Raw genomic sequence first — 24,726 nt, 5'->3', positions numbered from 1 at the left:
GACCGAGAGAAAAAGCGCGCGAGGGCAGGGATTCGACGCGATAATCGCGCTATCGACGCTTCGCTGGATATTTACAGCCGCGACACGGGGGAAAAAAGCGTTTAACTCGTCGCTCGGTCCATTGGCGAGGCCCGCTGCGGAATCCGCGCGATTCCGCTCGATCCCGCTCGCGGTCGATAAAAAGACGAGCGAGCGCCGCATAGCGGTCCGTAGTGGCGGGGTTGTGTCAAAATCGGCGAACTTTTCATAGAAATCAGATAAAGCGATGATATTTCTTTTATGTTGAAGCTGAAACGTTGGAGAATAAGGGATAAATAAACAGAATGACAAAAAATCGATTTAAGTGAAAAAGCTAACGAAATCGCGATTTTTTCGCCGAAATCGTTTGATAATCCACTGATCTTTTTCTCGGGATCTCGGAGTGCTGGATACATTTTGCGACTGGATTTGAAACAAGCGTGTCAAAATCTACCGGAAATGATGATGTATAACATGTCATTTAAAAAAAATCGAACTCCGCATTGCATTGGATATATCACAATTTTGTTAGAATATTTTAACCCTTATATTTCTAACCCTTTGTACTCGAGTGATGACTTTGAGACACGACTAAAAAAAAATTGTTGCATTATGTTACAAAATAATTTTTACATTATCATGTTTGCTTACATTTAAAAGACTCGGTTTTATATGCATAAACTGCATTCATATAAAATGAATTAGCGTACGTCAGAAAAAATATCTTGAATTTAGGGTTAAAATAACTTCGAAATTTTCGACGTCGAAAATTGTTCGCGCGACATTCTCTATAATTTTTTTTTCGTTCCGGAACACTTTGAGAGTTCAATTGAACACTCTGACTGCCGCATGCACTATATTTACGTGACGGAATTATTTGCTCAGATTCGAAAACTAATTTTTCCGCTATTCTATTGTACGTCCCTATTTTTTTTATTAAGATCGTAAGACGTAACAACGTTGAGAAAATAATTTACGTCACAGAAATTTAACTTTTCAATTTTGATTAACGCGTTCCGTGCCATTGAAGAATCTATCGCTGTCAAAATAACGAAGTATCATAGAAAAATACAATATAAAAAAAGCAAGTGAGCTTGATTAATTATCGCATACACAATGGCCGAAACGAAACATCAAATGAACGAATGAAAAATTGAACAAAAACGACTTGGCACGGAGCTCGTTAAATAAAGTGCTTTAATTTAACGAAATTTTGATTTGCAGTCAACGTGTCGAAACGAAAGTCATCTCTTTGACCGATCTCTGTCAAAAGTGTTACGACTTTAACAAGACTTCGTCACGTCGGGCCACTGTGCGCCGGTTCCGTGGCTCGGTGTGCCGGGACGGGTCCGATGGGCGACGGATAATGTTAGCCGCTGAAAGAATGCATTACGAAGTGTGTACACGAGCCGGCGCGGCCCCCTCTCTATGCAACTCCAAAGAAAACAAACCGGCGCTTACACCGTTCCCGCATTTGCTCGCTCGGATATGTCCCAATTTACACGCGCCGCCGCGATATTTATTTTGCCTGCGCCGCGGAATCGCCGCTCCGCGCCGAACAACGGGCGAAAGGAGAGTGTCTTCGGGGGGACACCGGATTGTTTAACTTGGAACGTGGGCGCCGCATCCCCTCGCGAACGATTAGCCGCGCGCGAGAGCGTGTTGCGAGCGTGGTCCCGCGTTTCTTGAACTCGGGCGAGCCGGTGCCTGCCACGGGATGTTTGCGGGACCTTGTGCCAAATGGTCGCTTTCGACTGTCGATTTGCCGAGAGAGCACGAGGATTCGTTTGTTTTAATCTCGACGACGACGACGACGACGACGACGATGACTCGGTCGTACGATGGCGGTGGTTGGCAAAAGTGCTGAGCAGAGTTGCCAGGGAATATGTAGCTGATTTTTCCCCCACTCCCACCGGCGAGTCTCGGACAGGAGGGCGCTGAAGTAGCCGAAAAGCTGACCCACGCATCGTCACAGTAATTTCTCTCGCATTGTCTCTCAGCGTGGAAACGAAAAAACAGGGGAAGAGGAGGTACGATTAGTAACTCTTTGCACTCGAATGGCGAATTTTTACGTTACTAAATTTGCTTTCATTTAATACACGAAATTCTACATGAGCAATTCTGCTACTCAAAAAGCGAATAAAAGTCGAGAAAAAAACATTTGCTTTCATTTAATAAACTGCACATAATTTGAGAATAGCACGAGTAAGTGTTCAATTCTACATGTTCAATTCTGCTACTCGAAAAGCGAATAAAAGTCGAGAAAAAAACATTTGCTTTCATTTAATAAACTGCAAATAATTAAAGAATAGCACGAGTAAGTGTTCAATTCTACATGTTCAATTCTGCTACTCAAAAAGCGAATAAAAGTCGAGAAAAAAACATTTGCTTTCATTTAATAAACTGCACATAATTTGAGAATAGAGCACAAGTGTTCAATTCTACTACTCAAAGAGCGAATAAAAATCGAGAAAAAAACATTTGCTTTCATTTAATAAACTGCACATAATTTAAGAATAGCACGAGTAAGTGTTCAATTTTATATGTTCAATTCTACTACTCAAAAAGCGAATAAAAATCGGGAAAGAGAGTCTCCTAGATTGCAAGAAATGTCCAGAGTTTCGAAGTTAAAATGTCTTCGAGTGCAAAGGGTTAACTGCCGATTATCGCGAGACTCGAATAATCGTATCTCCTCGTTCGAAGTTGTCCATTTTCGTTCCCAAGCTGGGGAACAATGTGAGAGAAATTACTGTAGTGCTGTCACGTGTTCCCCTCCATTACACTAACTTCAGTTTGCCGACGATTACGGGGCACCGAGCAGGAGGGAGGGCAATGAGATTCCCCTCGCGCCATCAATTCCCTGGCAACACTGGTGCTGAGTTCTGCAAAGCAGGCTGCGTAGCCGCATCGGTCGGAACTTACGACTGCTGCAAGAGCTTGTTGACGAGGCAGTCCCGCTGGCAAACACCGGCTCCTGCTTGCGAAACAATAACTTCCACGATCGGCCGTACTTTTTCCACTTTACATCGGGAACTCGGGAACAAGAGGCTCTCCGACAGTTTCGAGATGCGCCGAGTTGCGATTCGAGGTACTAAGTGGAGACAACTCTCATTTTATGTTTATCGTGTGTCGTGCGTATCTGTAGCTTTGTTGTAACATATGAGTATACTTAGTGTTTTATATGTTCATATGTTTCATATTGCTTCATATTATTAACAATTACTTAAGCCTTGTTACTTAATCGTGTTAACAATTGTTTAATATAACATTCTTTTAACAAGAAATATATTGAAATCAGTCAAGATGAATATGGTTTCTGATTATTTTTGTTACATTTCCTGATATTGTAGAAAATATTTCTACGAATAATTCTTGGACTAACATCTTTATTCAAGCATTTAATATAACAGAAATCGTGCGATATTTAAATAAATCCAATCTTGGCATTGTTACAAACAATATACATTAGTCGCGTTTAGGGCACTGTAGATCTAGCGTTAATAATAATCGAAAAATAATAAAATAAAATAGAATAAAATTAAAAAAATATAATCTTTACATCACATTGTAAACATTACTGCAAATTGAGTCGCAAAATAGTCTCCAATAGGGCTTGAAACTGCGTTCATATAAAAAAATAAAAATATTAAATTAAATTAAAAACAAAAGTGCTACAAATCATCAACCTAAAACCCTTGACCTAATTAGCATCAATCGGAACATTGTGAAACGGTGGAAATAAAGAACAACCGACGTAGCATTTTCGTCAAGTTTCCGCGAATCAAGTTGCCGGGCGAACAAGCCACGGAAATCTCGCAGTTCGGCCACTCGATCGGCGGTCGAACGACACGCCGACGATTATCGGCTTACACCCCCGCAAGCCTCGCCGTCGCGAACATTAAACCAGATTAGCGATCGATCGAGGCGCGAACCGCGGAGCGTGCGGCCAATTTTCGGCAGCCGAACCCGGAGCGGATTCGCGCGCGGCCAAGACGAGGACCGCGGTCTCTAATGAAACACGCTCGGTGAATCAGCTTGTCGGCCGCGTATAAATACTCGCGCGGACCATCCCTTCGCGACGTTTCCGTGGAACACGAGACCGCCCAATGAGAGCCCGCGACACAATCGTCGCCGGATAGACCATCCGGCGAGCATAATTTATCCGTTCTTACGACTCGGCCGCGAACAATGCCAACAGTGCGCTCGCCGTAATCGATACATTGTCCCCCGGACGGGGGCGTCGCTGTAAATCATCTCTTACTGCGTCTTCCCTTGTTTCCGAAAACGAACAATCGCGCCACCGAGTCTGCTATTCTCTGCTTCTGTTTTCGTCATCCAGCTTTTTCAATCTCCATAGATTAGAGAGCACGTGTGCTAAACGATTTTTAAGCGCCAGCAGAATTATGGAAACGTTGATGCATCGGGTATGCGGTCTGTTTAGTAAAAGATTCATGAAAATGTCCCGTCTGCTCTGTTTGAATTTATGAAATTAATTAACAATGGGTTTACGGAGACCGTCGAAATTACGAATCTTTTATTATTCACGATTATTCCGGTTGTAAAGGTCGTTCATGAGTTATTTTGTTCATGCGTTACTTGCGGTAAATATAATACGATGACATTCGTTCAAAATCAGAATAAATGTGTTATAGTTATTTTTATAAGTTACTTTTATAGGTTACTAGTGTTGACAATTTGACGACCGCGCCAAAAACCTCGAGAGTTTCGTAAAATTAAAGTGTTTAATTCAATTGAATTAAAATTGCAAAGCGAAGTTTTTTTATATGACATCAGTTACCTTTTTTAGCATTCTTATCTCTTGCGAATCTTAATAGAACTGAGAAACTAGAAAGGATTAGCGTGAAAATGAATTTTTAAATAATTTTGCAACCCACATATGGGTGACGCGGCAGTCAAAGTGTTAATGAAATGAAGCTTACTTTTGTTTAGTAAAACGGGTGAAAATACATTCTGACCAATCTAATATGACGCCAATACATACGTATATTGATTGATCATGACTGAGATTTCAAGTAAGAACCTATCAAGTACGAATGCTATTCCGTTTACTTTAGTCCGAATCAAATTCTGATTTCTTGTCGCCGATGTTTAAACATTCAAGTGTATGTAAACCCGCAATAAATATAAACTGTCTTTCTTCTTCTTAGACATGATCACCATCGAGAACCTTCTGATCGCTGTAACCGTAAAGAAAATGTTACGACAAGGGGTTGAACCCTCGCCACGCCGAAACCGTGAGAAAAATTCTCCTCCGAAGGAAGTTGTAAAACGTGCAGGCACGGAGATCGCCAAGAAGTTCCATGTTCCGTCGCAGAAAACGGAATTGTCCGACTGGCCGTCGCACAACAGGTGATCTCGCGTCAATCATCCGTCAGACGTTTCCTCGTTGCCAGAAGACACATGTGCGCCGGTGATATTTCGCAAGCTGGCACACGGCCGTTCCCCCGAGGTGCGAAGGAGCCGCACCGAAATAACCTGCGCCACAAAGTAGCCCAGCGGAGGATTCGGGAGCCGACGTCATCGAGAATCAACGAGATTTATCAATGGCCGGCCGGCCGGCGCGGCGGCAGGCACCTCGAGGATTCCCGGTTAACCACTTTGTTACCGAGGACGACGTATGTATCTCGAATCGCAATTTCCATGTTTCAAAGTACGAAACATAGAACTTGTCCGAACATTTGTTTTCACAATATGTATTCCGGTGTCCAAACGTTCCACTGTAATGTAAGAATAATGTTTACCAGAATCCTGTTCAATCCATTCAAATAAATAACAGTATTTTTAACATCAAATCTTTATTATTTAGATTTTGGATTATTCCAAGTAATAACGATGAAAGCATAGAAGGACATCGATTAACACTAGAATTAACACTAGTCCAAACGTTTCACTATAATGTAAGAATAATGTTTACCAGAATCCTGTTCAATCCATTCAAATAAATAACAGTATTTTTAACATCAAATCTTTACTATTTAGATTTTGGATTATTCCAAGTAATAACGATGAAGGTATAGAAGAACATTGATTAACACTAGAATTAACACTAGTCCAAACGTTTCACTATAATGTAAGAATAATGTTTACCAGAATCCTGTTCAATCCATTCAAATAAATAACAGTATTTTTAACATCAAATCTTTATTATTTAGACTTTGGATTATTCCAAGTAATAACGATGGAAGTATAGAAGGACATTGATTAACACTAGAATTAACACTAGTCCAAACGTTTCACTATAATGTAAGAATAATGTTTACCAGAATCCTGTTCAATCCATTCAAATAAATAACAGTATTTTTAACATCAAATCTTTATTATTTAGATTTTGGATTATTCCAAGTAATAACGATGAAGGTATAGAAGAACATCGATTAACACTAGAATTAACACTAGTCCAAACGTTTCACTATAATGTAAGAATAATGTTTACCAGAATCCTGTTCAATCCATTCAAATAAATAACAGTATTTTTAACATCAAATCTTTATTATTTAGATTTGGGATTATTCCAAGTAATAACGATGAAAGTATAGAAGGACATCGATTAACACTAGAACTACCAAATCAGTCAAAATGACTGGTTTCTGATCGCTTCTTTTACAGTTCTCGTTATTCTGAAAATGCTTCCAGGAGAAATTTTTAGGTAAACTTCTTTATTGAAGCATATATTATATAACATAAATTATACGCAGATTAAATAAATCCAGTCTTGACATTGTTATAATACAATATACAGGTTATCCCATAATTATGTTAACAGGGTGATTCCTCGGGTCATTTGAAGTAACTTTTTCCTTAGCGAGAACGCAATCCGCGGCTTCGTTTACGAGTTATTAACGAAAAACAGCAACCAATGGGAGGCAAGATCAGCTGGCGCGAGGCGGCTGAGCCAATAAGCGCAACTGGGCTCCGTCCGCTTCGGCCGCGGCAGCCGAGCTCGCCTGTCATTGGTCACCGTTTTTCGTCGATAACTCGTAAACAAAGCCGCGGATTGAATTTTCGCTCAGGAAAAAGTTACTTCAAATGACCTCGGGAATCACCTCTTTCCAGATGTTAACATAATTATTGGACACCCGATTAGTTGAGACTCAATAGTTCTAATGTTAAATCTGGAGCTATCATCTTCAACCATTATATTAATGATTTATCGAAAATAAAAAGAGAAATTTACTAGCAATTAACAAACATGGAGACGCGAGATATCTCGTCCACAGCGTCGCACAACCGACACAGCATCAGCGAGATACCTCGTCCCCGGTAACGGAAGGGTTAATCCTCGAGCAGTTCTCGCGAAGTCCGCGGATCCAGCTAATAAATTTCGACTTTGCCATTGTTCGGATGTGCTCGCAGCACGGCAGCAGTATGCAAACGAGTTTCCCAGCGGCTGGAAATCCTACTCGAGCCCCCGCGCGCACTGAGGCGGTCGGTGGAGGGGAGGGGGGGTCTCGATTGCTTCCGATTAGCCCCGAAAATCACCGGCAACTTTTCCCCGACGAGGTACTCGTGTCTCTCCCCATCTGGTTCTCGCGCGAGTAGTCGCTCTAATCGACGCCGGAGTCCTCGACGGAGCAATCAACGACCGGTTCCAATGAAATTCTGTTATATTTAGACGTAACGAGCGCCGGCCAATCGGCGGACGAGTGGCCGTGGATAGGAACCGAAGAGATAGGAGAAGAACCCGGTAACAAATCGAGCGAACGATGGAGTCGAGACTGTGCGTGCGATGGCACTCGAGAGATCTCCACTTATGGCTGCTCGACGCTACGCGTCGGAGAGCATGGGCTCGCGACGACGACGACGAAGGGCGACGCACACTGGGAGAAACGGCGGGTCTAGATGGAAGAAAATCCTATTCATCAGTAATGCTGTTTATGCTAACTTGTGCATGTATATGGTCGATGCAAACGGGAGACTTCGAGCTTTCGTTTCCTGTTCATTTTAAACGGGAACAAAATGTTCCGATTGCAAGAATGAAAAGAAAGCGATTAAATTTTGGGAAAATCTGTTCTCTGTTGTTTAAACTTTAGATATCATATAAATTTGAAAGCGGTATCTCTTGACAGTATTTAGATATTCGCTTCCAAAGGTATAAATGGTATAAATGGTATAAATGAAATTTATACCAGTCTCCAGGACTTTTATGACAAAAATGAGTAAGTCAAATGAAAAACTGAAACGGCATTGGAAGAATTCAAGGATAATTTTATATTATGTTTCACTTACTATGATTGTTAAAAGAATAAAGATAATTTCAAGTGATTTATATTCCTCACAACTAGCGGTAATTTTGACAATGAGACAATTTTTATTTTGCACGAAGATCCGAGAATCTACTAATATGTTTACCAAATAAATCACTACGGGTCCCATTAGCCTCGGTAAACATTCTGGAAGAAGACTAAATAGAAGAGAAGCTGTATCCATTTCCTGACATGACTTTTCACCACCTGGATTGCCCATTCGTCCCACAATGCGACGCCATCCCATCGCATCGCAGCTCTCCCAGCATCCCACACAGTGTCTGTCTCGAGTGTTGCTGAAATTGCTGCCGGATGACGTCGTTGTAGTTCCTGGAGGAGCTCGTCAGTCACCCCGGAGCCACCCCACCCGGGATAGCACCCCTTAACCCCCGGCGTAAACGTCCACGTGACGAATTACCTGGAGAATAAGCGGCTTCTTCCTCGCGGCAACGTCCTGCAGAACCGTTCCTCCTCCTTCTCCCCCTCGCACCCTCGCGTCTAATTAATTTCCCGCTTCGTCGAGAACTTCGACGCTTTCTCTTTTTTCTACCCCGGACGCTACAACACCCGGCCTCCTTTTTGCGTCCGGATAATTAACGAACGAAGCCTGGCCGCCACGCCGGACCCAGCAGCCGTGGACGTATCGTTCCGTCCCGCTCCGTCCCGTCCCGTCGTTGTTGCCAAAGAGAAACAACGCAGCCTCTCGTGGGACGTCAATTAGCGGGGTTCTTCGCCCGCTTTTCCAGGCCCCTTTTTTCGCCGCCCCTCTACCCCGCCGGAGAAATTTATACGGACGACTCGCCGCCGTGTCCCAGGGATTGCTACGACGTCGTTCGCGCGAGCGAGCGAGCGCGCGCCCGCCACGTTGAATAATGGACGAGGTGGTTTTCCGAAAAATACGAGAGGAACCGACGCGAAGGTGTCCGTGCATCGTGGTTTTCGCGCGACCAAACACCGTTTCTACGAACGAGAGCGAAGAGCTGCGGTGCGCGCGGCCCAAGTTGAACAAAGACGCAGAGAGAGAGAGAGAGAGAGAGAGAGAGAGGACTTGCTACGACAATCCTCGAGGATGTCTCGAGACCCGTCGCCGCACTGAATCTAACGAGCCCTTCGAGCGACTCGCACACGTTGGCTTATTGTTAGGACAACGTGGAGATCCAGTTTATTTAGACGCGGCTTTTATTATGCGATCTGGAAGACGATTTTTATTGGACGATCTTGATGGCGATTTTTATTAGACGGTCTTAATGGCGATTTTTATTATGTGATCTCGATGGCGATTTTTATTAGACGTTCTTGAAGACGATTTTTATTACGCGATTTTGAAGACGATTTTTATTATACGATCCCGAAGGTGATTATCATGATACGTTCGAACCATGCCCCCTGGACGCATCTTTATTGTTCCAATAATTTTGAAACGCGATGTCTGCAACTTCTCGTTTGACCGAAACAGTTTGGTCTCTTAAAACACTTTATTCGCAGTATGTCCATGACATATAGTTGTGCTAATTGTATTACGTTGTAATTCAATTACATTGTATTGGAATTACATTGTCAATCAATTAAGTAATTCGAACCTTTGAGTTAATTCAATTATTGATTGTTTTAATCACGAGTGCAATTAAAATACCATGTAATTGAATTAGAATGTAACTGAATTACTTCGTAATTATAATTCCTCGAGTAATTAAATTTTAATTCTGCACAGCTCTGATCTACAATGGTCTGCCATGGTCGGACTGGAACTGTGCCCGCGATTACGTTGATCCAAAGGATTTCCTGGATTATAGACGAGATTAGTGTACTTTTTAACGCTGAACCTACCCCACGGTCGAAATAATCGGTTTATTTCAATATTTTACAATGTTTACGAACTCTTTCACGAGAGAAGCTTGAATAAGTAACATTACCGTGGCAAGTTTTGCAATAAACACTTTATGAAATCTAAATTAATTTGATCTTCTCACTTTTATAAGTTAGCCGCACCAGTCATTATTGACTTTAACACTAAACCTATCGCGGTCAAAATAACCGTTCTCTTATTTTGCAATTCTACAAATTTTAGAGACTCTTTCATGAAAAATGCTTGAATAAATTACAGTATTGGAGCAAGTTTTATAATAAAAACTTTACAAAATCTAAATAAATTCGATCTTCTCACTCGTATGAAGCAATGCACTCCAGGTACTATTACTGCTTGATAGGTTTAAATGTTAAATAAGTTTTAAGAAATTCTCAACTATATTTTTCCTAAATTTCAAGAGAATCATGTACTAGAAAATTACCGGTAAATAAAGCGTTAACACATGAATGACTCAGCATTTCAAGCGCATCCTTGAGCAACTCAACTCCCAATGATTGAAATTAACCGTTTGAGTCCCAAGGGTCATTGCGAAAAAAAAACACGGTCGAAAAATGCCGAACAGCGCTTGTCTTAATATGCCTACTATTAGTTGATAAATATTTCAAGTTTTGTTCAATAAAAATTATTGAGAAGATAACAATGAAATACAAAATGTGTTAGTTGCATTATTTACATTTAAAAAAAAGCAGCTATGCGATGCACGCGCGTCGGTGAAGTTGAGCGAACTACAACTTCGACGATCTGTGAATGCGCCGCCAGTTGTTCATAATGTTCAAATGACCCGGGATTTTCCGACACAAAATCTAAACGACGCGATCGCTCTGCTTGGGACTGAAACTGGGGTCGAAAGGTGTTCGACCGAGTGCGACATAAAGATCGACGAAGGTAGAGGTAAAGTTGAGGCGGCCTGCTGAGGATGGAGGTACGTTTTGCCAATGTGTCAGAAATAATATAAAAATTGTATCGTACACGACGTTTTCCCAAAGAAGGTGCCGGGGTAAGTGGGCGAGAGGGGTCACGGACAATCACGGGCCTCTCACCCATCTCGCCAGAAGGCGACGCCTTTCTCACTCCGAGGCGAGGCACTCCAGGAACAAAGTCCCGATTCTTTAGCAAGGCGACGTCGTCGAGTCGCTTGCCTTTCCCAAACATACATACGTACTTTGTTTCAATAAACAGGCTTCGACACTCGATAGCCGGAAGACCAGAAGACCCAACGTGGTCGCCGATTCTCCAACCGGCGTTCTTCGTCGAGTCTGTTTAGTCTCATTCATCCTTTAGGCCTCACGAGGGAGAGGCCCTCGTGCATCTCAAGATCCAATCATAAATCTATCAAAGATCAAGCATCTTACCGAGATCTACGAAACACATTTTTTAAATTTTCGTTATAGGCTCAGATAAAGAAGTCAAAAAACGAGAGTTCTTTATTTTCTTTTGTCATTCTAAGCAATAGCAGAATTTTTAAAAAAATGCATTCTAGCTCTAGTAGATAGTAGACTGGTTTCTTTATCATCTAGGCAAAATTCAAGTTTAGTCCAGCTCTAAAAAAGTTATTGTGTTCTAGCACTAAGCCTACGTTTGCAGTTCTGCAAAGTTTAGAGACTCTGCAGATTTGCAAAATAGGGAAACTATCGTTTTTACCGCGCTGGTTTTAGCGTTAAAAGGTGTCCAAATATTTTCGTTGCTAGATTGGATGTACAGTGGCCCACAAAAGTGCACTTTTTAAAACGCAATAACTGTTTTAAAACTGATCTAGATGACTTGAATTTTTTTTAGTTGATAGAGAGTCTAGTCTACTAGACGATGACTGAAATGCGTTTTCTTTTTTTAAATTTCGCTATTATTTGGAATGACAAAAAAATAAAGATCTCTCGTTTTTTAACTTTTTTTATTTGAGCCTGTAACGGAAGTTTAAAAAATGCCTTCCGTAGATCTCGGTAACTTATATGCATACAGAAAATTTGATCGAAATTAATTGACGTTGTTATGAGTTACGCAAATTAAAGATGGCAAAAATCGCGGTTTTTAAACGATTCTGACCAAAAACTGGAAGAAATCTGCAGTTTTTAAAATCTTTCAACACACGTCGCTCGAGTCTTAACCGATTTCGGTCAAATTTTCAGCACGCAGATAAAAAAGTTAAAAACGAGAGTTTTTTATTATTTTTTTTTTGGCATCTCGAGTAATAGTAAAATTATAAAAAAGGCATTTTGGTCATCGTCTGGTACACCAGTTCCGCTATCATCTAAACAAAATTCAGATCACTTAGTCCAGTTTGAAAAAAGTTATTGCGTCTTAACCCTTTGCGGACGAAGCCGCTCGACGGGTATTGCGTCGCTGTGGACGACAGGTATTGGATATAAAATAAAAATGTTATAAGATATAATTATATTACTATAAGATTATAAATATGTGGAAAACATTGCTGGTTTCTCTGATAGTGACACAGAAAGACTGACTCGTCAAACTAAAATTCGTTCCGAACCTACGGTTAAATTAATAAATTTACGTTAATAATTAACACTATGCCGTCCGCAGATCTCAGATATGATTCTTTTGTTTGACGCCGGCAGAATAGCTTGGAAATTTTAGATTTAAAAAAAAATGTCGAAAATGGCGGTAATATGAATTCCTAAAATTAAGATAAGTCATCCAAGAATTTTCGTACTTAATTCTTAGTTAAATAAGCACAATGCTATAGTTAGTTTGCTGCCTTTTAACATCCAAGAGATATAGTTCAAATGTTATTTCAGTTTTTTAAAATGGCACCAAAGTGGTACCACCGGACGGCATAGTGTTAATAAATTAATCAAATAAAAAAAGAACGGTAAAAAGACTTGGGCGGCTATTTGCCGACACTCGTCCGCAAAGGGTTAAACGGTGTACGAACACTTTTGCGAGCAGTACGGCCTACGAACGCGTCGAAATCGAGCAGAGGAATCGCAGGAACGTCGCGCCGTCTCGCAGGAATCGGAAAGGCGTGAACCCGGGGCGCAGGCACGGTGGCCGTGATTTTAACGAGTGAACGGGGGAGGATTTTTCGCGAGGCCGTCGATTTAATAGCCCCGCTGTGTACCGGCGTGCTCGAGCAACATTGGAAAGCGGCTTAACCCTGGAGCACCCTCGACTCCCGACTCTCGACTCGCAGCGATCGACCGGCGTTCGACGCGAGCACACACTGCCACCGGGAGCCGTCACGGCAGAAGCACGTGGATCTCTCTCTACCCGCGTGGCACGGTAAACGCGCGTAGACCAGCAGTCTAAAGCCACTCGTATCTCTCCGGCTCGCTCTCCTCCTGTCCCCGTTCCGTGCATCTCCGGCCCCCTCGCTGCGGATGCTGGAAAGCCTGCGGAATTCCTAAGGCGGCCGACAGCCGCGTTATTATACCGGGCCGCAACGAAAACGCCGAACTTTGGCCCGGCCTCTGGCCGGCTGCCAGAACGACAATCTTCCGAGGCCCAGCCACCGTAAGCCGTTGTGCAATCGTGCGTGCTCCGCGATACATATTTTTCCTCGCGCTGCGCCTTTTGTCTCTCTCCCTTTCTTCCGACTCACCCTGTCCGCGTCCCCGACCTCTCGCCGGTCCCACACGATTCCGGCAGATCTCGCGACGCGGTCGCGACAGAGATCTTCGCTCGACCATTCTCTCTCGTTCACTTGTTGCAAAGCCGCCCGGAAAAATCGGCGGCCACCGTCGATTATCCGCGAAGCGTGCTACCGCTCGTTTATTTCCCGCCGCGCATCGCCCCGACTCGATTTACGACCTCGGGGTCGTCGCACCCGTCGTGGACGCTCCGCTTCCGGAGACTTTGTTCTCCTTGCGGCCCGGGCTCTCCGAAATCGTAACAACCCCGTGGAGAATTAGATCGTTCGTCGAAGCATTGGGTGCAGGATGAAAAGACGCGATCGGAGACAATGCAAGGAGGAGGACGATAATATCTATTAATACGATATCTTCCTTTAGAAACAGAGTCCGCGATCCTTTGTTGAAATGTCTTGTCTCTGCTAAATTGCCACTTTTCAGGATATTTTAAAACATCCGGAACACCATATGCCGTTCATCTTTTGAGCGAAGCTGGAATATTCTTGTATACATTTCATTGAGTTCCAAATGTAATTTCATTTTCTTCGTTTTCACTTGCTTCGAATTGATTTTACCAGTTTAGAGCTTCGATTTTTGGGTGATCGGAGTTGTTGATTGGTACATGCTCTACGATTTCTGTCATAGTTACTTTTTGTTTTTATTTACTTCGAGATGATTTCATTCGTTTAAAGCTTCACTTTTCGAATGATCGAAGATGTTCTAATAACTATCACAGTTATTTTTTGTTTCCACTTTGAAATGATTTTATTCGTTTAAAGCTTCGATTTTTAGATTTTTAGACCGGAGCTGTTGATTGGTACATGACCTACGTATATCTGTCATAGTTATATCGATTAGCACTTGTTCGCCCTTTATAATACCGCTGATAGGACGAGAGAATTTTTATTTCTTCTATGTCTCTATTTACTTTCATCCCTAAACTCTGATAAGATGCGCAATTATGTAATGCGTGATTATGTAGTTCTACTACATTTTTTTTCTTTTTCTATAAACTTTGTACTACTCGTTTTTTTGTCAGTATAATGAATAGACAAATAAATAAAATAAATAAATACGCAGTAAAACGTTAGTAGAAAGTTATTCTGTATCTACATAAAAAGAAAACGATTTATGACCCTGTTGTTTAAAAAGTGAAAGAAAATACACATGTACTCTCTTGTTACATTAAAAACAAACTACAATTTCGGAAGAGTTGATTATTCGAGCCTAGCGCTTCGTCTTTATAGTTGTTGACATCGGCAACTATAAAAGCGAATCGCGAGGCTTGAAATATCGTATCTCCTCTTCCGAAATTGTCCATTTTCGTTTACAAGCTGAGGGACAATTGGAGAGAATTTACTGTAATTTGTTTTCAATGTAACAAAAACGTATGTACTTTTTTCCATTTCTGAAACAATAGGCTCATAATAATTCTTGTTATGAGATATGCACTTTGTGTGCACGTTTTATGCATTTTATGTCTTTTATGCACTTATGCAACGTTGAACATACACATATGTATACAAAAAGTATATATATGTAAGCATATGTAAGCAAAAATGAACAATTTAGGAAGAGGAGATACGATTATTCGAGCCTTGGGGCTCGTTTTTATAGTCGTTGACAATCGACAACTACAAAAACTACCCGCTAGTCTCAAACAATTGTATCTCCTCTTCCCACATTGTCTATTTTTCTCCACTTTTCAAAATATCCCATTTTGTTCTGCCGAGGGATAATCGGAGAGAATTGACTGTATTTCGAAAGGAAGGCGGCGAAAATCATGATCTTGGAACCTGCTTCGCGAAGCAGACCACGTACTTCGAGCACGCCTAATCGAAGCTTCGACGATGACAAAAGACAGCTTGGAACGTCGCCGGACTATTACGTCCATCGGCCTAGTCGAGAGCGAGTTCTCGAGCCAGGTCAGTATCTCCTAAAGAATTCGCAGACGGCAGTTCGATAGTCCCGGCGGGCAGCAGCGTGCCTGTCAGCGGGATCCTAAGCAAACAGCGTCACTTTTCAGACCAGTTGGCCCGGCGATCTCTAATAACCGCGACGCGACGCCAGGTTCCGACTTAACAGCGGAGAGGGTTTAAGGTCTGGGTTAGGAGCCGTCGACGAGCCCGGACACGGTCCGCGTCGTGGTCCACGTCGTTCCGGAACGACGCTTCGGCTCGGGGAGCGTGTGTTAGATCGGCGCGAATTCGAGTCGCGTTTGCCCGGCGGACACGCTTCGAATGCGCGCCGAATCCAACGTGCTCCCCGGTCTCGGGCCATCCAGGTGGAACACCGGCAGCATGGTCCAGAGGGGTCCGGAGGGGTCCGGAGGGGCTGCCGGACACTACTGATGCTGCTTCTCGCCGAGGCCTATCTACTGGGTGTCTGGACCGCGTCGAGGCACGGTGCAAGCAGAAGTTCGGCGAATTTCATTCGATCGACGAATGACGAATGAGAACATTTTTATTCGTTATTCGCAAATGACGAGTAATTACATTTTTATTCGTTATTCGCAAATGACGGGTAATTACATTTTTATTCGTTATTCGCGAATGATGGGTAATTACATTTTTATTCGTTATTCGCAAATTATAGGTAATTACATTTTTATTCGTTATTCGTAAATGACGAGTAATTACATTTTTATTCGTTATTCGCAAATGACGGGTAATTACATTTTTATTCGTTATTCGTAATTGACGAGTAATTACATTTTTAATCGTTATTCGCGAATGACGAATTAACTACATTTTTATTTGTTATTCGTGAATGAGGAATAATTACATTTTTATTCGTTATTCGCAAATGACGAATTAACTACATTTTTATTTGTTATTCGCAAATGACGAATTAACTACATTTTTATTTGTTATTTGTAAATGACGAATAACTACGTTCATTCGAATGAATTGCAATATAAATGTAAAATAATGTAGTTATTATTTATTCGAAAGTAACGAATAACTACATTTTCATTTGTTATTCGGAAATGACTAACTACGTTTATTCGAATGAGTTGCAAAATAAATGTAAAATAATGTAGTTATTAATCATTCGCAAATAACGAATAACTACATTTTCAGTTATTATTCGCAAATGACGAATAACTACGTTTCTTGAAACAACAATCAGATTTTTCATTCATTATTCGCGAATAGACGAATGGAAATAATTTGTCTGGTATTTCAAGAGCATTCGTCTTTCACGTGTTCGATTTTAACAAATAAATGGTTAATCGAATTTGAATACATTTGACGTGTGTTACACGATAAATATCAAGTTAATTATGCTTGAAAATAAACAAAAGGGACAGTAATTGGCTACCCCGCCCTCACAGTAACTGGCTCCATTACCCCCTAGAGAGTTAAACGAACGCTTTCAGCCACCTCGCAGCACTCGATTCCAGTAAGAAAAACGTGTGTGTGTAGCCAGTGGTTTCCGGGATAATCGAGCGTGCGCACTTGCGGCAGACACCCCGTATATTCGTCCGTTCGGAACGGTCCCGTCCCCGGCTCTCGCGCGATTACGCAATTTCCGCTTTGGTTTGATTCAATTTCGGAAATCGTTCGATTTCCTAACAGATGTTCCCCGCATCCTCGACCCGGTCGACCGATCCAAGCGCTCGTTTTTTCTCTCTTTCTCTTTCTCTCTCTCTCTCTCTCTCTCTCTCTCTCTCTCTCTCTCTCTCTCTCTCTCTCTCTCTCTCTTTCACTCTAGGTCTCTCTCGAGGGTAATTAGGGATACATGAGGCTCACGGGAATAGGTTTTCGATCAGAAGGGGGAAATCAATTTCGTGTCTCAGCCGGCGCGGCGGCAGCGGCTGGAAAAATTGCTGGAAAGTTTATGCATTTGATTTATTACGCGTGGGCATTCAAGGCGCGCGAGCCTCTTGGTCATTCGACCGGTGAAATCGCGGCGTTCTCGCCGGAATACCGATGGAAACGGCGAAGAACGAGAATCAGGTGTTTGTAATTGCGCCCTGCTGCCAGAGAAAACAAGGCGCAGTTTCCAATAGAAACCGCGCTTTCTACCGATCACTTTTCGTATCGTGTTCTCTCGCGTTCTCGCTCCCGGCGATGATCCGCGAACCGGCGAATTAGTCGGGTTCAACCGGGAAATAATAATAATTTCCAGGAGAAGTTCATAATAAACGATCTCCGTTGTTCAACCCTAAATTGCTGAAGTAAAGACATCCGAAGATCATGGTACAGTATGTCGTTGATTTCATCTTTTTATCGGCAATAACGCCACGAAGTCGAAAATACAGGGTGCCGTTTGAGAATTTCAAGATGACCTTGACTTTTAGTCGAAAGACTATAGTTTCTGAAATTTGTTTTACTTCGATATTTAGTCGACTAAACGTTGATCGACTTCTATTCGAAACATTTTTTTACTGGACCGTCGAAAGTGCCTGAAAAATCGTGACGACGGTTACGTGTCACACCCGATATATTCTCATAATTTCAATAATTTTCAGTTCGTAAACCAAAACCATTTGAAACGTTTCGAAATATATAAAATTAAACGTCGTTCTTTTTCTTCGGTATCTAAAATAACGCACTGCCTGTTTCTCCGCTTTCCAGCGAGCTCGTACTTCCTCCGAATCCCTTAATAGTTAAAACCGGTAACAGGAGACGCGGGACAAACAAAAACCGGGATTACGGTTAATAATCATGCGCCGCGCGTGTACCCGATACGATGAAAAACGTCCGCGGTATCCGATTCTTGTTAGATGTTCTTGATGCGTTTCCTGGAGGATACGGCTCGCTGATTGCCGATTTTAATTAGTGGAAGGGGGTAGGTATATAGGGGCGCGAGCAAATTGCTGCCGGCTCCGGATCGGAAGTCGTAGCGAGCTAATGACAGGAATCATCGATGCTCCGCCCGTGTATCGATTATCTGTCGGGGCGAACGTGCCGCGTGGGTAGCTGCGTGTGCATCGTGGCTGTGCATTTACGCGTGGCGAAGGATGCGACCGACATGCGGATGCGCCTTGACACACGCGACGCGCCCGAAACTCCGTTACAACGGGCCGCGCGAGCCGACTGCCCCGACGGACCTTGCTCGGCCCGCGTTTTGACGGACGTGAGGGCATCCGGGATCATCCCGGATTCTGTGTTCGCAGTCCACTGTTCTTCCTTCTCGATTTACTCCCGGCTCGGACACTGGCCGTCTTCGAATAGATCGTTCGGCCGTGCATCAACGAGCCCGCGGTTGTTCGAACGAATTCTTCGCCGCGGATCGGTGCATCGAACGGTGCGATATTTCGACGACCGAGGAGCATCCGATCGCGACGTTGATGTATTTAGAAAATTACCAAGTCATCCTTCATTTGAAAGCATTATCTCGGTGACCCTGAATAAGCATTATTTTCAACCTTCCGTTCTGTCACACTGGGTCAACATGACCCACGATTTTCTCTTTTCGGAAAAGTGAAATTAACAATTAATTAAATATACTTGGAAGCGACCTATCGAGTTCTAATAAATGGAACGATGTTCTGGAATGTTCAAATTATATTCTCAAATTTTTGGGGCTCGATAGCATTGTTACTTTATGAGTGACAATTTTTTGAAAATTGTATGACACACCTGCTTAGGATGTTGATTTACAATCGTTTTGAACAGCACTGTCGTGTCATGTTAAAAATGATTACGAATCAACATTCTATGTAATTATAATAGAATGTATATATTTTCTATATAAATATAAAATATAAAATAATATATAGTAATAATAATATATAAATTTTACATAAAATTACTGAGTCGTGTTAAAAACGATTGTAAATCAACATTCCGAGTAATTATAATTAAATGTATACACTTTCTATATAAATATGAAAATAATACATAACAATAACAATATATATTATACTGAAAATTACCAAGTCGTATTAAAAAGGATCGTAAATGAACATTCCGGATAATTATAACCAAATACATAATGAAAAAGAAAACCGAGAATAAAGCCGTTCAGAATTAAGTCCGGCTAGATTATCGAAGAATTCCACGCTGCATCGGAGCGAAAGGGCAGTGCGTGCAGTATTCAAATTGAACGTGCAGTATACGATGGAGCAGACGAACGGGGAATACGTGAAGCAAATGAAGAAATAATCGCATTTAATCCTTCGGCCGCGGATGGTTTCTGACGATTTTGTGGCAGCTTTTATTGAGATTGTTATAAACTCATTTGGTTTTGCGAAGAGAGCCGTGTAGAACGAACGAGGGAATAATTGCGTTGCAATTTTCGAAGGTGGATCTTTCCGACGATTTCGTGCCAGTTAAATTCGTCTGGATTGTTAAGAATTAATTCGATTATTAAATAAGCGAAACGTAGAACGAACGAACGAACAATTCCATCGAATGCTTGAGCAGTGGATATTTTTTGAGGATCTCGTGCTCGCTAAATTCACGGAGATTGTTATGAATTGATTCGATCGGGGAGAAACAGGCAGCCTATAGGAACGGGCGAAAGAGTAATTGCATTTGACTTTTGTGAAACGGATGTTTTTGACGGTTTCATGGCAGACGCGGTCGTTCGCGTTGCATCGATCGATTTTTCGAGCGTTCGGCTAGCTCGATCGGTTTCATAAAAGGCTATTTTGTGTGTGTGCCCGAATCGCTCTCCCAAGATTTATCGAATAATTTTCCGCATATCGGCACGCGCGATTTTTGAAAATAATATACATCAGCGAGAAAGTTAATTGGCGTTCCGTCAGATATACAACGTCACGTGATACAAAAATTAGATGCAATCGGGGTTCTATTTAATAACAGCGCTGTTTGCCAGCCGAACGTTGCCTATTCACGCTATCATTATTTTTATCATACCTCGAGGTGGTTTATACGAAAAAATGCTGTTATTACGATCCTTTCTGGTTCGTTTTATTCTGCACAGCATTAATAATCGGCGCACGGTCGAAAGCGAGATACGAGTACGCCTGTTAAAAGCCGTGACAATTCTGCCCGTCTCAGTGCTCGCGAAGACAAAAGTCATCGTTCCAATGTCGTGACTGCGCAATTCGCTGTGGGAAAAAAAGATCCGATGCTAGAGTTCGCAAATGACAGTCGTATGAATGCCTTGAATCGTGACTATGGTTATTAAAGTACTTACCAAAGGAAATGTGGTGATTATATTGGACGGAATGAGCTGTGATTATTAAAGTATTTAGCAAAGAAAATGATGTAAGTATTGGACGAAACGAACTATGGTTGTTAAAGTACTTAGCAAAGAAAATATAACGAATGCTTTATCATTTAGGCTCACGTGTGCAACGATTTTCTTATATCGCCGTTGGAACAGGAAGTAAGAACACGACGAAATTGAAGTAGGTGAAAAAATGATCGATTCAGCTGCGGATCGTTCCGATCTCTTAGACAAAAGCAGATATGGCGCTGCGATCTCGAGACAGTATTTATTCAAGTGTTATCAACGCCTTCACCGGTAACAAAGTGAATTTTCGAAGTTCAACGAGACGGAACACGCGCCGCCAAAGTTTTGTTTCAATCTTTAAATCATAACAAGCAAACTATAATTTTAGTTTATTATTATCAGTTAAATCAAAATAAATTCATAACGTCACAATATTATATTCGTAAGTTGTTTATAATTTGTTCGCACTTATGCGATATTGCTGTAAGTTATTACTTCTTCTGTAACAAAGGGTTTATCTACCGGTATATAAATTATTTATATAAATTATTATATATCTGGGTTTCAGGAGTTTCGAATCGTAAAAATAGCACGAGATTTCGATTTTTCGATGCTCGAAATCTTTTTAGTTAAAATCTCCAGTGAATTTTTTAATTTACAATTATTCAGATCGTAAAGATACATTTATAAGTAATTCGTTCAATATACGCGAATAGGTCAAATATAAAATTGTAAGGTCATCAGAAGAATTTGGGGATACTGTTACATTATTTTCAATTTACTGCAATTATTAAAAGAAGAGAGACATTTTCATTTCACTTACGTTTCTTACAATAAACTCGAACAATTTTTCTTTTGCCCGAAGATCCGCTGTCTACTTATTATAACGTATGTTAAATGAAACAAAGTCGTTGCATAAATTCTGCATAATTTCAATAATCGTGAACTAAAAAATTAGGTCAAAATTTACCTGGTATCCGAGAGTTTCGAATCGCAAAAATAGCACGAAGTTGCGATTTTTCGAAACTCGAAACTGTCAGTCTCAAAATCTATCGTTCGTCCAGTACATTTATGCGTAGCAATGACTCCTAAGAGTCATCGAAAATTCGCCGATTCCTCGGAGCGAACAGAAATCGAACGAACCATCAAATAGTCGAATCTTCGGTTTCGCGTCGCGTGAGGGACACGTGGTTCGCAGGGAACGAGACTAAAAGAGCAGAAGCGCGACGGAAAATTTGTCGGACGAGCGGAGGCTCGCGTGTCGAATTTCGTTAACGAAAGCAGAGCGGAAAAAATAGAAGTGCTCGCGTCGAGAGAATTACGCGAGGGCAGCGCGCGCGTTGACCTTAGCACGCGTCGAGAGCCGAGAACGACGGCTGCTCCTGACGGACAGGAGCGGGACCGCGCGCGGAAGCCACGGCTAATTGGCTGGTATAATTAACAAGACTGACGTTGAATAGCCATCGATCCCGAGTCGTTTTATTCCGCGGGAACACGCGCCGGCCGCGCCGATGACAACGAGACGAGTCCGACACGACCACGGACCGCCAACATCCGTTTCCCGGATTTCCTCGATGCTCGTCAAAACTACGGCGAACACCGGGGATCGATCTCAGACACACGCGGGCCGGCGTGCACGGTCTGAAAACAGTTCGGCCTTATTCCTGCGACTGACGGCCAGCCAGCCGGCTCTGCGGGAAAGCTCCGCCGGAATTTCAATTCGATTCAATTCCGGCGGAGCGTGCGCGCGCTCGCGCCAACAATCGAAAATTCGCCGGCCGCATTCGCTCGGCGTATCTTTGAATAAATGTACTGTCTCGCATGAAAATTGAAACACCGCGGAAACACCGAACCCGGAAAAGTTTCGCGACCGGCCGCGGAACTTCTTCCCTGGAACCGTTCCTCCAGAAAGATCGTTTGAACGGCATGAATAAGGCATCGTGTTTGCCTCTGCATGATCGTCCTTCGAATAAATTGAAAGCGGTCGGTTTTAACCGGCTTGTCCGACCGCGGAGAACCTGCCGTTGCGAGGGAAATTATTATATATTTAACACGATGTGCTTAAACTGGGCATCCTGACGAAAATAGATTTTTCGAAAATTCTTTTAATCGTTTGTTTTTGAATTGGAAATGTTTAACATCTCTTGTCCGATAAATACATGCAAAATAAACGAAAGATTAGAAAGATTTATTGCGACTTATAAACAAAACAACAGTTAATGCGATCACGCTAAAATAAATAACCTTATAATAATAATAATAATAATAATAATAATAATAATAATAATAATAATAATAATAATAATAATAACGAGAATAGAAAAACAATAAGAAGATTTAATGCGTAATAAATTAAATTATTTAATGTGTAATAAATATAATTCAGAAATAAACAGAACGATTTATTATTAAACAAAACGATTCAATGTATCAGTGTATCAGTGATTCGTGCACGCACTTCTCAGACAAGGATCCATTGTGTAGATTACCATCGATTATCAGATTCCAGACTTCAGCAGAAAATGTGAAATCTCGTGGTCAGCTTGCAGAAACGCGACAGCTTCGTGTGTCGTCATCGATAGAAAGCCCCGTCGCCAACGCAATTTTTCATCCATGAAATTATTCGATGCAGTTCAGCGTTTCCCGGGTGCTGCAACTCTCGCGCAGCAGCCTACACTTCCTCGGATCCCGTTGCGGAGGAATTAGGCAACGTTTCCGGCGATCCGCCGAAAGGAAGACCAGCGAAACCGATATACGCAGTTATATGAAAGTCTAGTTTTAATGCTTAACGTTTCTAATACGGTAGAACTTCGATTATACGAATGCAAAATTGTTTGTTAATTTCTCTTTATTTTCGAGAAATTATTAAACATGGTAGTATAAGATGTTAGGCGAAGGTTTCATCGAGGTTCCATCGATGTCCTTCTATAGTTTCATCTGTATTACTTGGAATTAGATTGCGTATTTCATGCATTTACAACAAAATTGGATGGATAAAACTGAAAACAATGAAAAGATGAAAGAGAACTAAGAACGTTGGTGTACTAATTTTGTTAAAATTATTTAAAAAATGAAAGAAAATTATACTTGACCCATTTGTCTTGCAATCGACACAGAACAGTTTCATTCTGCATAATAATCTGCAAACTGCTTGGAATAATCCGAAATCTGAATAATAAAGATTGAGAAAACTTCAGTTCGATTAATCAAAGTTCTACTGTAAGTTGAACAAATAAGCTGACAGCATTGTTCAATTCATCCACCGCATTTACTGCTCCGTGCTCCACCAACACACCTTCGCCATAAATGCACAAAATCCGCAGTCCAATAACCAGAAACAATGATAAAACACTATCTGCTTGTGATCGGCTCGTGTTCGCCACGTGCTCGGCTCGTCGACAATTACAAATGGAGGTTTAAACGTCGCCCTTGGGAAAAAAAAAATCATAACGAGCGGCTCGTTTCGGCACAGAAGAAACCGGGAACCACGGGCACAAAGGTAATACGAATGGGAAAACCGGTCGCCCGACTTTTTCCTTTCGCAGAGACGCGAAAATAGCCGATACGGGACGAGCGTGTTACCGCCGCGTTGCACGCCGAAAACTCCACTGTATTTTTCTACCAGGCTGATCGATTTCGCGTCCCGGTTTTTGCGGAACCGCTCCGGTATGCGGCAGAGAGCTGCGGCGTTCGGTTTTGCGCGGCTCGCAGCCGCGCGCTGTTATGGCAGCCGTAACAGAGAGCCGCGTAGGCTCGCCTACACACACGGGGTTCGTTCCTCTGCGAGGATGGTTTTTGTCGAAGCCGCGTGCAGGATATTCGGGGAACCACGGTTCCC

The 24,726-nt window shown here is 42.0% G+C and overlaps 2 protein-coding genes across 3 annotated transcripts in view; one reads left to right on the top strand and one right to left on the bottom strand.

Moving 5' to 3' along the window:
• mthl1 (adhesion G-protein coupled receptor methuselah-like 1) overlaps positions 1-24,726 on the bottom strand; it is a 338,577-nt gene that overhangs the window by 238,669 nt on the left and 75,182 nt on the right. The gene's annotated exons all lie outside the window — the stretch shown is intronic.
• Positions 1,931-8,301, top strand: LOC117218696 (uncharacterized). 2 transcript variants are annotated; one of them, XM_033467240.2, is made up of 3 exons: positions 1,931-3,106; positions 5,187-5,388; positions 7,652-8,301. In XM_033467240.2, exons 1-3 carry the CDS (start codon positions 2,851-2,853, stop codon positions 7,725-7,727), a joined length of 534 nt encoding a protein of 177 aa, XP_033323131.2. In that variant the 5' UTR covers positions 1,931-2,850; the 3' UTR covers positions 7,728-8,301. The 2 variants fall into 2 exon arrangements, 1 of the variants encoding a protein (XP_033323131.2); XR_004489826.2 differs by having other exon boundaries at positions 1,966-3,106; positions 5,187-5,654.

Source organism: Megalopta genalis, chromosome 1, assembly GCF_051020955.1.
Source record: "Megalopta genalis isolate 19385.01 chromosome 1, iyMegGena1_principal, whole genome shotgun sequence".
NCBI lineage: Eukaryota > Metazoa > Arthropoda > Insecta > Hymenoptera > Halictidae > Megalopta > Megalopta genalis.
This window is presented reverse-complemented; position numbering and strand designations above follow the sequence as displayed.

Excerpts from the sequence above, each read along its gene's own strand:
- LOC117218696 (XM_033467240.2), top strand. The coding sequence starts at position 2,851 with ATGAGATTCCCCTCGCGCCATCAATTCCCTGGCAACACTGGTGCTGAG. Across the intron at positions 3,107-5,186 it reads GCGCCGAGTTGCGATTCGAG|ACATGATCACCATCGAGAAC; the intron begins GTACTAAGTGGA and ends TCTTCTTCTTAG. Across the intron at positions 5,389-7,651 it reads GACTGGCCGTCGCACAACAG|ACGTAACGAGCGCCGGCCAA; the intron begins GTGATCTCGCGT and ends TGTTATATTTAG.